At 41.3% G+C, this 13,824-nt stretch overlaps 1 protein-coding gene across 1 annotated transcript in view; it reads left to right on the top strand.

Moving 5' to 3' along the window:
* Positions 1-13,824, top strand: part of abhd5a (abhydrolase domain containing 5, lysophosphatidic acid acyltransferase a) — a gene marked incomplete at its 3' end in the record, with an annotated part of 33,425 nt that overhangs the window by 3,785 nt on the left and 15,816 nt on the right. The window contains exon 2 of the mRNA XM_079240642.1: positions 7,742-7,827. Coding sequence (XP_079096768.1) covers positions 7,742-7,827 — 86 coding nt within the window. The remainder of the gene's footprint in view (positions 1-7,741; positions 7,828-13,824) is intronic.

Raw genomic sequence — 13,824 nt, forward strand, 5'->3', positions numbered from 1 at the left:
TTCGTTTTCAGGCTCTGATTCAGGTTCCAACATGTAGGGCTGTATGCTATGTGTTGACATTGTATTTTGTTTTTTTATTGAGTTCATATCAGCCTAATCCTTCTGTTTATGAGATGTTACAATGACGGCGAAAGCAGGTGCGGTGCGCGCTCCCGATGTAGTGCAGTGGCGGGAGGCGGGGCTTAATGCGGAAGAGTCTCAATCCACTCGTTTTGCCCGCAGGCTGATCTGACAGCCTACGGAGAGGGTCGGTCTGAAGTAAATAAAGAGATTTGTGACAATAACTCGATCAATCCCAGCCCTTCTGGGCTCAGAAATGAAAAAATAAATTAGCCTGAAATGCACATAATAGTTCCACTTTAAAAGATTCTTCCGTTTCTGTAGCCCTAAGGTGGTCTGGGAGGGCATTTCACAGGCAGGAAGCAGCTGCATCAAAGACCATTTTCTATTCTTTGGAGCCGTGTCCTTGCAAGGAGCAGCCGGTGCTGTTGGCCTCATCGGGTCAGGTTAGGGTGTGAGTAGTTGATTACATGTTCCAGTTTGAATGGCTTCTGTTTTTGAGTAATTTAGCTGCAGGAAGTTTGGACTCATCCACATCTTTACCTCCTCCAGGCAGGAACTGAGATGGGAAACAGAGGATTGGGGGAGCTGGAGGGAGTGACTTTAACTTAGAGCTGTGTACTGTCAGCATAGCAATGTAAGTTAATTCCATGCTTATTAATGATGTGGCCAAGGGGGGCATTTACAGAGTGAAGAGGGTAGGACCAAGTATGGAGCCCTGGGGGACCCTGCAGGTGATTGTGTGAGGTCTGGATTTTGTGTTTTCTAAGACCACATACTTGGTCCTATGAGTGAGGTAGATATGGAACCAGTGCAGGGTAGTGCCAGAAAGACCAATGTAGCACTGGTGACAAAGCAGGATGATGTGATCTACAGTGTTAAACGCAGCAGAGGGGTCAAGAAGAATGAAGAGGGATGTTGAACCAGAATCAGACGTTAATCAGGTCACTGGATACTCTGATAAGAGCACTTCTCTCTGCTGTGGGAGGGGCGGAAACTAGTTTGGAATTTTTCATAGACACTGAAGGATTTACGATGATGGTGGAGCTGGATGGAGATGACTTTCTAAAAGTTTGGAAATGCATGGTAAGTTTGAAATTGATCTATAATTTGACTGGGATTCAGGATCCAAAGTGGGTTTCATGAGAAAAGCTTAATTGAAGATGTTTTGCAGGCCAGCTCCAGGACAGAGCCAGACATCTTCAATTCTCTTCATAAATGAGAAGACAACACCTGTTTATTGCCGACTTGTATGCTCAGACAAATATTGTCTTCTTAAAGGTGTCATAACCTTGTCTTTTCATGTGTCCACGGTCCTCTTAAGTGTTTTAAATAATTGTTTTAAAACTTATTAAACCAAAACATTTTTAATAAGTGCTTGTTCTGACCATTTAAAAAAAGGGGGGTGGGCCCAGTATGTCCTATGCTAAAAACAGCTTACAGCAGCTAAAAACAAGCTAACGTGACAGGAACAGCTTTCTGGATTCAGCCATTTATCAGAACCAGACTGAGCCTGAGAGAGAAGATACTGAGAAGAAGCATGCTTACAAACTGAATGGTAAAGTCGTCATTTTAATGTCTGCACACCTTGCCTGTAAACTAAATCAGATAGCATGTTGACAATGAGACATGTTGTTCATGTTAATACATCAGTTTTATTCTGTGTTGGATGATTTTTTCAAATTATGAACATACTTTTTAAATAATTTGAAGTTTGAGATGTAAAAAATTAGCTAATGTTGATCGCTGCATCATGTTTCTTTACTAAACTTACACAACACACCGAACTTGTCTGCAGCCAGATAAGCACACACACACACACACACACACACACTTTAATGACACGGGACTGCACAAAGCCTTTACTTTAGGTTTTGTTTACCATCAGTGTTTCTTAATTTGCCTATTTAAATGTGCCGTTTTAGCCATAAGTCTGGAAAATATGATTTCCAAGACAGATCTCTGGTTGACTGAGCCACTGAGGTGGTGTGTAATACCTGTTGTAGCTGCCGTGTTACTGTACAGATAACTTGAAGTCAAATGTCATGTATAAGTAAAGTGTCACAGTGTAGCTGCAACATCTTTATAAGGCTTTGTGCTGACCGATGTAGACCTGTGTTTTATATATGCAGCATCACCTGCCATCTTTTATGTTCTAATTGTCCATTTTAAGCTGCACAAATTAGAAATTGTGCTACAGTGCCATAGAAAGAGAACATGGGACAGCAAGATATCACTTAAGTGTGCTTAGAAAATAAAATGTCATTTATTCAGGTGCTCAGAAAAATGAACCAGCTCCAAACTCCCCTTTGTCTAAATCCATCATCCTGGCTTGGAACCTGTCTGTTTAAATGCTTTTTCCTTACAAAATGCAAGAAATGTTTTTAAGCAGCACTATGTACAGTTACCTATTGGAGGAAATGAGAGGGACTTTTCTCTTCTATACTCAAATTCAGAAATAAAGCTAATCAAATGGCAAATAACTGTAAAAGGTGATAAATATGTGTTCTTGCCATTTTGAATTACATACAAATAGTAACTTTGCTGCTGTCACTTAGGACAAAAGCAATTGAATTAAATGTGCAACTTTTATCATATATGATAAAAGTAACTGAAGTCCTTATCCTGTCCAACAGACCCAGTCCCCCCCCCCCCCCCCCCCCCCCTCTTTTTTTGAAAGACATTTCAGATACCATAGGTTCCACGCTCAGGGGAATCATTGACAGCAGTCTGTCTTCAGGCATTGTGCCCCCATTCAGTAAAAGGTGTTGAACCGTAAAAAACCTTGACTAATATCAAAATTACTATTTGTCAAAAAATTTTGAAGACCGTACTTGCACAGCTGCAATCTTTTTTGGATCATAATGGCACTTTAGACACTTTCCAGTCAGGCTACAAAGCCTTTTATAGCACAGAAGCTGCACTTGAAATTTTTTTTAATGACAGATGCTGGTAATTCTGCCATTTTAGTGCTTTTAGACCTGACTGCTGCTTTTGACACAGTTGACCACACCATTCTTTATTTCGCTTAGAATGTTGTGTGGGTCTCAGGGGGACTGTCTTACATTGGTTCAGGTCATACCTGTCAGAAAGATCCTTTTCTGTCGGCCTGGGAGGCTCCACCTCGTCAACTGCCCCCCTGCACTGTGGGGTCCCCCAGGGATCAGTTCTTGGCCCTGTTTTATTCACATTGCACCTCCTCCCTTTTGGCAGTCTCCTTCAAAAACATAGTGTCCCATATCACTTTTATGCAGAGGACACAAATTTATACGTCATTAAAGAGCAGCAACAGGCCCCTGACACCACTACTTGACTGTCTTGATGTCAAGGTCTGGTTGGCTCAATTTTTTAAAATTTGAATGAGACCAAGACTGAGGTAATAACCTTTGGGCTCAGTGTCAGCTCTTTGACCTGGGCCCTCAGTCAGTACAGCAAACTAACAGCTGGTGATTATTGGACTCAAGACCAGTGCTACTTGATTGACAATATATTTATTAGTGATGATCTTGTTGAAACTCCAGGAAAGATAGCCATGAACTGCCAAACAGAAGAGCGGATGCCAACGTCGTTTGGTCTAGAAGTAAAGTGGAATCAATAAATATGCTCAAGGGAAATTGTGTAGATCTTCATACACTCACATGAGAGCTGAAGAAGCATCTGGAATGGGAAAAAAATCCAGGTCCTGAGCAAGGTTTGAGCAATTCCAGAGCGGCCAGAGGCAGAAAACGCAGTCAGGGTCAGATCCAGATTCAGAGCCGGTCAGATCCAGATCCGGTCAGATCCAGATCCAGATCCAGATCCAGATCCAGATTCAGAGCCGGTCAGATCAATCCAGGGGTGCCAGAGGCAGAGAGTAGCTACACCAAAAAAAAACCAAAAAAAAAAAAAAAAACCAGGCTAGTGACAGGAGTTAAATCTAGCTTGCAGATTATCTGGCAGAGAACTGAGGGTTGCATGGTGTTTAAGAAGGGAGTGGAACAGGTGAAGAGGATTGGAGTTGATTGATGATAATTGCAGTGAGTAGGAAGCATGCCCAAATAAGGCAGGAGCATAGTCCCAACCTGGACGTGATGATGGACTCGGATCTTAAACTTGATAGACAAGTTAATGTGGGTGTGAAAAGTAGTTTCTATCATCTTCACCTTTGAGCTAAAGTTAAATCTTTTTTATCCTTTTCTGATTTTGAGCGCATCATGCATGCTTTTATTTCCTCATGTCTGGACTACTGCAATGCACTTTATTGTGGAATTAATCACAGAGCACTTTATCGACTGCAGTTAGTCCAAAATGCCGCTGCGCGCCTCTTAACAAGACATAAAAGACATAAGCACATTTCCACGATTCTTGCGTTTTTGCACTGGATCCTGTTGGTTTTAGAGTTAATTTTAGGATTTTATTATTTGTTTTTAAGGCATTGAATGGACTGGCCCCTAAATACATTTCTGACCTCATCCAAATTTATACTCCACCGCGCACTCTGAGGTCAGAGGGCCAGCTCCAGCTTATGGTCCCGAAAACAAGGCTTAAAACCCGGGGGGACATGGCATTTTGTGTGGCTGAACCTAAACTGTGGAATGCCCTGCCCCCCATGTCAAAACAGCCCCCACCCTGGAGTGTTTTAAGTCTCGTCTTCAGACTCACTTTTATTCTCTTGCTTTTAACACCGCGTGCGTTGTGTGGTCCTCTGTGTCTTTTTATTTTTTTTATTTTGTTATTATTTCATCTTTATTTAAATTATTTATTGGTTTTTACCTGTTTATTGGGAATGATTTTAAGTTTATTACTTTGTATTTATTGATATTTTAGTATTGTAACAAAGTGTAAACACTTTGCAAACTGTTTATAAAATGGGCTATATAAATAAAGTGGATTGGACTGGATCTCATGAATAGATTGTAGGTGTAAATACCTGCAGTTTATGAGTCATTATTAAAATATTGTAATACCTATAGATGAAATCCAACTTTATAAAGCACTTTTTTAAAAAGCATATTAAATAAAACAGGCCTTCACACACCAAAATATACAACACACCAATTTTATTTCACACACAGACAGTGTTATGCCCCCCAACATGATTCCTAATCATTGTCTCTTCACTTCATATAGATAAAAATACATAAAAATAAAATCTTTTAGATCCATCCACACCAGTTTAGTTTAGTTTATTAGTTTATTTTCCAGGGACCATGTGTAAAAACATTATGAAAAGATGCCTTACACCAGATTTAGGAGTCAGACTTCCATTTCCACAGAGACTGTAATGTGAATGTGTAATGTGAAACTGTCAGATATAAAATGTTTGCGTTCTGGTTCAGTGAATAAATAAGACAATGGAAATTAAGTGATAGTAGAACGTCACTTATTGTATTAAAAATACAAATACATATCCTTCTTGATGAAATTATGCCAGTATCAGACTGCATAAGGGTCACCTTGTTAGATTAAAATGATAACAGCGGCTATGTTGTGGTCGGAAGACTAAAGCTACATCCATCCCCGTGAAAACACATCCATTATGACAAACCAACCATCATGAATGCTGTACTTAAAGTGTGGTAGCATGAAAAAACATGGAAAAAAAAAGAAATACAGAAGTCTTTTACAAACATCTACATGGCAGAGCATAAGATAGATATAAGAAGAAGAAAAAAACACGGGGCTCATTTGACACTGCAGGAGGTTTAACTTTTAGGCTTGTCCCGTTTGCATTAGCGTTAGCATTATCTGTATCAGGTTAAGTCACGTCTCCAAACGCAGCAGGGTTGATGCCATCTTCATATGGTATTTTCCCAAATGTTTGCAAAATGCTTGGCACAAACAGACTGCAGGAGAGATGCAGGTGCATTATTAGCAAAAACTAAAGTATTCCATCTGTCCCTGGTAGTTTAGTCAGCTGATGAAGGCTGATGTGTTTCCACATCTTCTCACAACGTGTTGGTAACGGTGACTGAGGCAGGCCCAGCAGGTGTTTTTAGGCGTAGAAGAGGAGTGGGTTTAGGCCTAGAACAGGAGTGGAAAGGTGAATAAAAAACAAAAAAAACATGTTTGTGAGACTTCAGTCTTGTGGACAGTTTTGCTGTGAACAAAGTGCCCAGACGGGAAAAACTCAACCGTCTTCAAAAGAAAAGATTTCGGGGATATTAACACTTCTGTCCAAAACACCAATACACATGTTTTAACTTGAAAAGGTGCAATTTCCCAGTGATGACTCCTTTAAATTCAGATCATCAAATTTCCATCAATGTCAAAGAAAGGTTGAGACAGTTTCAGCTCTGAACCTTTGTGTGAACCTGACAACAGGTCCAGTTGACTTCTTTCTTTACCTCCTGCTCCTTCCTGCTGTAATGTCTGAACAGCAGCCTTGGAAAGGGTGCAGGAGGCTACAAATTGTTGGAGCATCAGAGGACATTTTTTAGTAGTTTTTAAAACCCACAGTGAAAATCTCCGCTCCTGTTCAGGCTAATGATCAGAAACATGGACTGACAGTGGCTTTAAAATCATACAAACCTGTTTCTGTGTGTTACTGTAGATGTTTTCATCTACATTGCATGGTTCAAAAATAAGTCACCACCGGGATTTAACAATGCAACTCAGAACAATGCTCTTATTTGATAATCACTGCATGTGCGATTATGTTTCAGCTGCAACAACTTATTCAACCCCAGCTGATACAATGAGGAACTACCTATTTCTTAAACATATACATATGTATCTGGGCAATTAACAGCTATGCCCTGCCAGTGATCAGATACCCTGCTGGGATAATAAGCTGGCCAAAGGAGGAAGCTCAGACCACGGATGTCAAGACACGGAAGCTGCTCACCATGCATGGAGGACACAGTGTGTATTGGGCATCTTTTCCATTCTCAGGGGGGTTGCACCGGCCCAAATTTGCTGGAAATCCAGATGTAATTGTTGTTTGGGTTTCAGGGAAGGAAAATATTTTGCCCTTGGCCTTGAGTGCATGACTAGCCTCTCTGGCAGCTCTAAACAGCCAAATGGGGGGGTCGATTTCCACTGATTCTAGCAGACATCCTCTCCATGTTGGGGTCAACATGTTAGGTACCAGCTCCAGAACCGAGACCAGACTGCCAGTTTGGGCCAGGCTGGGATCCAATCAGTCGAGTCCGGTTAATGCAAGAGTCTGTGCACTGCTTGCTTGGCATATTCCGTTGCAGAATTCAGGCAGCCTGCCAGTTGCTTCCAGAATCTCACGGGTCTTTAGGTAGATCAGCACTCCGCAAGCGCCAATAAGCAGAATCCCAACCACCAACAGTCCAAAGATGTAGACATCCTCCACACCCTCAGTAGACAAAACTGCCAGTCACATCAGTCTCCACCTGGCCCAGGAGTCCTGACCGTATCCAGCCGGAAGCGTTCCCTCAGGACATGCAGGCTCCCCTCTGCCCAATCACCTGGATGAACAAATTTGATTGAATGCGTTGAGAGACCAGCCGATCAGATCCATGATGTAGAAATTTTTCAGAAACAAGAGATGTACAGAGAGTCTCCGACACAGTCAGGACAAAGTAGCAGGCCAGAAAGGGAAGAGGGAGGAGAAACGGAAGAGCAGAGAAAAAACCAACCGCCTTCACTGAGAGCAGAGGGAGAGAATGACGATTATTTAAAAATAAAATTCTTGTGACTTACCTGATTTTGGTTTTCTTTGTATGTACAGGTGGTGGTGGATTCCGGACTGGGTGCCATCATGGTGTCCAACCTCCAAGAGCCAGCTGAAGGCGGCAGAGGACAAGATGTTGCGATGTGAGGATCCACCTAGACTTCTCTAACTTATAGTTCAATATATAACCTTTGCTGTCATGTCGATGTGCATAATTTCATACTGTGTGAGGAAGTTATAACACTAATCAGTTTCACAGTCGTTTATTCTTCTCCAGTAAGCTTACATTATCTGCAAGGAAAAAAGATGCTCAGTAAAACTAAGAAAATGTTTTATTATTTGAAAATCACCTGGGATGTGATAAAGATTCAGTCATTTAGAGCCGAGCTTTCCGATTCCAGTGTTGAAGGCTTGTGGGTTTTAGATGTTTCTTTGCCCCATCATACCTGATCCCAGAGTGGATGAGGCCTAAATAAAATTATAAATTGAAGACTGGAACTTTGGAAATTTAAAAATGATGAGAAATATTGAAGATCATGAAATTAAAAACACCAATGTGGAAAAAGGGAAAAAAATTATTTGGAATTGATTATTTGTGCAAAAAAGTCATCTCAAGCTAATTTACATACAAATCAATTCAAGCCACTTCAATTATAATCTAACTGAAAAAAATCCACTTCAGTCCATCTTATTACTTTTCATAAAATAATGGTGTCGCTCAGGAAACGAACAGATTGCAAAAAATCTTGTTTATAATTTAAACCTCTATCTTGAGCTGGTTGGAGTAACAGGTGACAGTGGAAAGGGAAAAAACTTTCATTTATTAGGAAGAAAAAACCATCTGAGCAAAGCTGTCTGTCTGCCTTTTCCTGCTGGGTGGAGCGAACAGGAAAGAATGATCAACAGGCACCATAACTTTTAGCCCAGGTAGCTGCTGAGAGAGGAGAAGAGAAATTCAAGTTAATGCTGCCAATAGAGCAGAGGGTTGAAAATGCAAAGTGCCCAGTGCATCATGGGACGTCCCTCAGCAAGGTAAGCCCGTGGCAGCATAATTTGCAGCTACAGTAACTGTATCCACAAATGTTGTACATCTATAAATGTAGAATGTGTATTTATATAGTTTAAGATGAGCAGTATTTGATAGACTGGCACATTTTATGGCGATGTGCTGGTGTGTGGCGTCAAAATATGCATCACTTACCATAAATAAGAAATATAAAAAAGCTAAATGCTTCACCAATTTTTGTAGATGGATAGGAATGTAACACCAGCAATCTAACAGAAGTTTGTGACTTTACATACCTTTACAAAAAACCCAGACTTTAATAAAAATGTTTTCAGGAACTCCTCCATCTCCCCACTGTATTCTGGACCCAGAATACACTTTATGTGACTCTCACAGAACCAGTATAACCCAGGTCACCATTTCTGATGGCCGTCAGAATCTGTTATCTTACTGTAAATAAACCCAGACTTTAATGAAAATGTTTTCAGGAAGTCCCACCATGTTCTAAACCCAGAAAACAAAATGTGACCTTCACAGAACCAGTAACACCCAGGTCACCATTTCTGATGGCCTTCATAATATTTTACCCTATTGTACTTGATTTATAACAAACTCATAATTTAAAACAAGAGCTGAAGATGCCTGTTTCCCAGTGTTTGCTGGGATAGGCTTCAGCTTCTTCATAACCCTAATTGTAACAAACATTTAAGAAAATGAATGGATGTCTTTGAAGATCACTGGAATCCTTTTCAGAAAACACACAAAACTTATCTTTAATAAAACCACAATACTATTGAATGACATACATATTGCAAGTAAACTTTTAGAACAGGTTTTTTTTTTTTTTTTTTATCTTTACATGCCAAACAGCTGTAAGAGTAATCCCCCTGCGGCTGGCAACACATTTGCTGTGGTACCACCGATGACACAGGTCACATTGGATCTAAAACCAAAATGATAAAGTACAATATATTTTTACTGACAGAATATCAAAAAGATGTGATCAAATCTTAACTGATTTATGAAATAATAAAAAAAGAAGTTTTTGGTCTTTATCTTTTTGGAATGCATTTATATTCCATTCCAATCTGGTGGCAGCAGATTGTAGTAGCTCTGACTTGCTATCTTGATTTTTTTAAAAGTACAAAGTCTTCTCATATAGATATTTGCTCAAATTAGGTCTTTTTTTCTGAGGATTTCATGCCGGTTCGGAGGGTGTGCTGCAGGGGAGATTTTTCTGCATATTTTTGGCTCTCTCAAGACTTGTTATGATGAGTCTCCATGGCAACAAAAGACTTGTTTACAAACGGGATCGACTAAATAAACTCTCCCAAATCAGGATTATCAGCGAAACAACACATCAAATCCTGCTGGAGTTGAAAAGAAAGAGGAGAGGATGCAGAGCGGCAGTGAGACAGAGGAGAAAGTGATGGAGAATTAAACCATATCTACAAACTGTCGTCATGGGTAATGTGAGATCGCTAGCTAACAAAACAGACTAGCTTGAGATGCTAACAAGGTCTAAGAAAGAATACAGAGTACAGGGCTCTGGCAGTGCTCCTCCTGTAGCGGTCCTGCTGCTGGGTTGTTGCCCTCCCATGGCCTCCTCCACGTCTCCTGATGTACTGGCCTGTCTCCTGGTAGCGCCTCCATGCTCTGGACACTACGCTGCCAGACACAGCAAACCTTCTTGCCACAGCTCGCATTGATGTGCCATCCTGGACGAGCTGCACTACCTGAGCCACTTGTGTGGGTTGTAGACTCAGTCTGATGCTACCACTAGACTGAAAGCACCGCCAGCATTCAAAACATCAGCCAGAAAGCATCGGAACTGAGAAGTGGTCTGTGATAACCACCTGCAGAACCACTCCTTTATTGGGTGTGTCTTACCAATTGCCTATAATTTCCACCTATTAGATTCAACAGGCAGCCAATGAAGAGAGGCTAAAACTGGAGAAATATGATCTCTCTTGCTGGTTCTGGTCAGGACTCTGGCTGCAGAATTCTGGATCAGCTGAAGGCTTTTCAGGGCATATTTAGGACAGCCCAGTAATAGAGAGTTACAGTAATCTAGTCTCGAAGTAACAAAAGCGTGAACCAGTTTTTCTGCATCACTCTGAGACAGAATGTCCCTAATTTTGGCTATATTACATAAATGAAAGAAGGCTGTTTTAGTAACCTGCTTAATATGTGGGCCAAAGGACAGGTCAGGGTCAAATATTACTCCAAGGTTTCTCACTGTAGCACTGGAAGCTAAAGTAATGCCATCCAGGTTCATTACAAAACCGGAAAATTTAGCTCTGAGTTTTTCAGATCCAACGAGAATTACTTCAGTCTTATCTGAGTTTAAGAGAAAATTTCTAGACATCCAAGTCTTTATGTCTATGAGACAATTTTGTAGCCTATTGGGCTGATTTGTTTCATCTGGTTTAAAGGATAAGTATAGTTGAGTATCATCTGCATAACAATGAAAGTTTATTCCATGCTGTCTAATAATTTTGCCTAAAGGGAGCATATATAGCGTGAAGAGTATTGGTCCAAGTACAGAACCTTGAGGAACTCCATGACTTACTGTAGTTTGGGAGGAGGACTTGTCATTTACATGAACAAACTGAAGTCTATCAGATAAATATGATTTAAACCAGCTTAACGTTGTACCTGTAATTCCAATCACCTGTTCTAGTCTTTGTAACAGAATGTTATGATCGACTGTATCAAATGCAGCACTAAGATCAAGCAAGATAAGTACGGACACAAGTCCTTTGTCTGAGGCCATAAGAAGGTCATTTGTAACTTTCACCAATGCTGTCTCAGTACTATGATGAGCTCTAAATCCTGACTGAAACTCCTCGCATAAATTATTTCTGCTCAGGTGGGCATATAGCTGAGCTGAAACTATTTTCTCCAGAATTTTGGACATAAACGGGAGGTTAGATATAGGTCTATAATTTGCTATCACCTCTGGATCCAGAGATTGCTTTTTAAGTAAAGGCTTGATTACAGCAGTTTTAAATGATTGTGGTACATATCCTGTCACTAAAGACATATTGATAAGATTTAGTAGTGATGTATTAATTAAAGGGAAAATGTCCTTAAAGAGGCTCGTTGGGAGAGGGTCGAAGATACAGGTGGATGGTTTAGATGAAGCTATTATTTTAGTTAAGTCAGAGGGTTGGACAGGACACCTTGTGTTCCAATTACAGGGGAATCACACTCCTCAGCCTCCCTGGTAAGGTCTATTCAGGGGTCCTGGAGAGGAGGGTCCGCCGGATAGTCGAATCCTGGATTGAGTAATGCGGACTCTGCGCTGGTCTGTCTTGGTGAAGAAGGAGCTGAGCCAGAAGGCGAAGCTCTCGATTTACCAGTCGATCTACTTTCCTACCCTCACCTATGGTCATGAGCTGTGGGTCATGACCGAAAGTACGAGACCTCGTATACAGGCGGCTGAAATGGGTTTCCTCCGCAGGGTGGCCGGGCTCTCCCTTAGAGATAGGGCGAGGAGCTTGGTCATCCGGGAGGGGCTCAGAGTAGAGCCGCTGCTCCTCCGCATCGTGAGGAACCAGTTGAGGTGGCTCGGGCATCTGGTCAGGATGCCTCCTGGACCTCCCTGGTGAGGTGTTCCAGGCACGTCCCTCTGGGAGGAGACCCCGGGGAAGACCCAGGACACGCTGGAGGGATTATATCTCTCGGCTGGCCTGGGAACGCCTCGGGATCCCCCCAACAGAGTTGGCAATTGTGGCTGGGGAGAGGGAAGTCTGGGGTTGCCTGCTTAGGCTGCTGCCCCCGCGACCCGACCCCAGATAAGCGGCAGAAGATGAAGATCAAGATGAAGATGAAGATTTTTCAAAGTAACCACCTTTTGCTTTGGTGACAGCTCGGCACACTCATGACATTTTCTCAATTGGCTTCATAAGGCAGTCACTTGGAATGGCTTGTCTATAGTGTCAGATGAGTTCTTGGAGGTGTTGAGCACTTGTTAGATGCTTTGTCTTCACTCTTTGGTCCAAAACATCCCATACCATCTCAAGTGAGTTAAGGTCAAGCGATTATGGAAGCCAGGTTGTCTTATGCAGCTCTTCATCATTCTGTTTCTTGGTCAAACATCCCCTACACAGTCTGGATGTGTGTTTGGGATCATTGCCCTCTTGAAATACAAATGATGGTCCCGCTAAGTGCAAACCGAATGGGATGGCATGTCGCTGAAGAATACTATGGTAGCCATGCTGGTTAAGTGATCTTTGGATGTTGACTAATTTATCAACTGTTTCACTTGCAAAGAACCCCCATACCATCTCCTCCGGCATGCTTCACTGTGGGAACCACACATACAGGAACCATCTGCTCACCTTTTCTGCATCTCACAAAAACATTGTGAGTGTAACTAAAAATCTCATATTTGAATTCATCAGACGAGAGCACAAATTTCCACTGATATGAGGTAATTCCTGATGTTTCTTGGCCCAAATTAGTCTCACATTATTATTTTTCTTTCTCAGAAGTGGCTTCTTCACAGCAATTTGACCATGGAGGCCCAATTTAGGCAGTCTCCACTGAACAGTGGATGTTGAAATGCATCACCATCTTGAATTCTGTGAAGCATCACTGGAGGCTCTTATCTAAGGTGTTGTTTATTTGTGGTTTCTGAGATTGGTGACTGATAAACAGTTGAGGTAACTCTTGGTCTTCCTGTCCTGATTAGGTCCTCATGAGAGCCAGTTTCAACATTGTGTTTGATGGTCTTTGTAACTACACTAGAGAATACCTTGAGGCTCCTTTTTTCAGATGGAAAGATTGCCTGGAAATATTAAATTTTAAATTAAATGCTAGTTCATACGAGTTTGTGTCATGAAGATAAGGGGTGCGTGTGGTTAAGTGGGAGGAGTGCAGGTTGTACACATATCAATGACATGTCTTTAGCCTGGTTATGTCTGTAACAGATTTTTTTTTAAAATCTTGTAGGCGGAAACTGACAGTAAGTATCCAGTGGCCAGGCTCATTAACCACCCTCAGCAGGACATGATATATAGCAGGGTCACACCTAAAGGAAATAAAAATTATGCAGTAAAACATTTTTTTAAAAAAAATTTTTCCTCATAATCAAAGACTTATCTAACATCAGTCGTGTCTTTTTCTT

The sequence above is a fragment of the Telmatherina bonti genome (assembly GCF_933228915.1).
Source record: "Telmatherina bonti genome assembly, chromosome: 5".
NCBI classification, from domain to species: Eukaryota; Metazoa; Chordata; class Actinopteri; order Atheriniformes; family Telmatherinidae; genus Telmatherina; species Telmatherina bonti.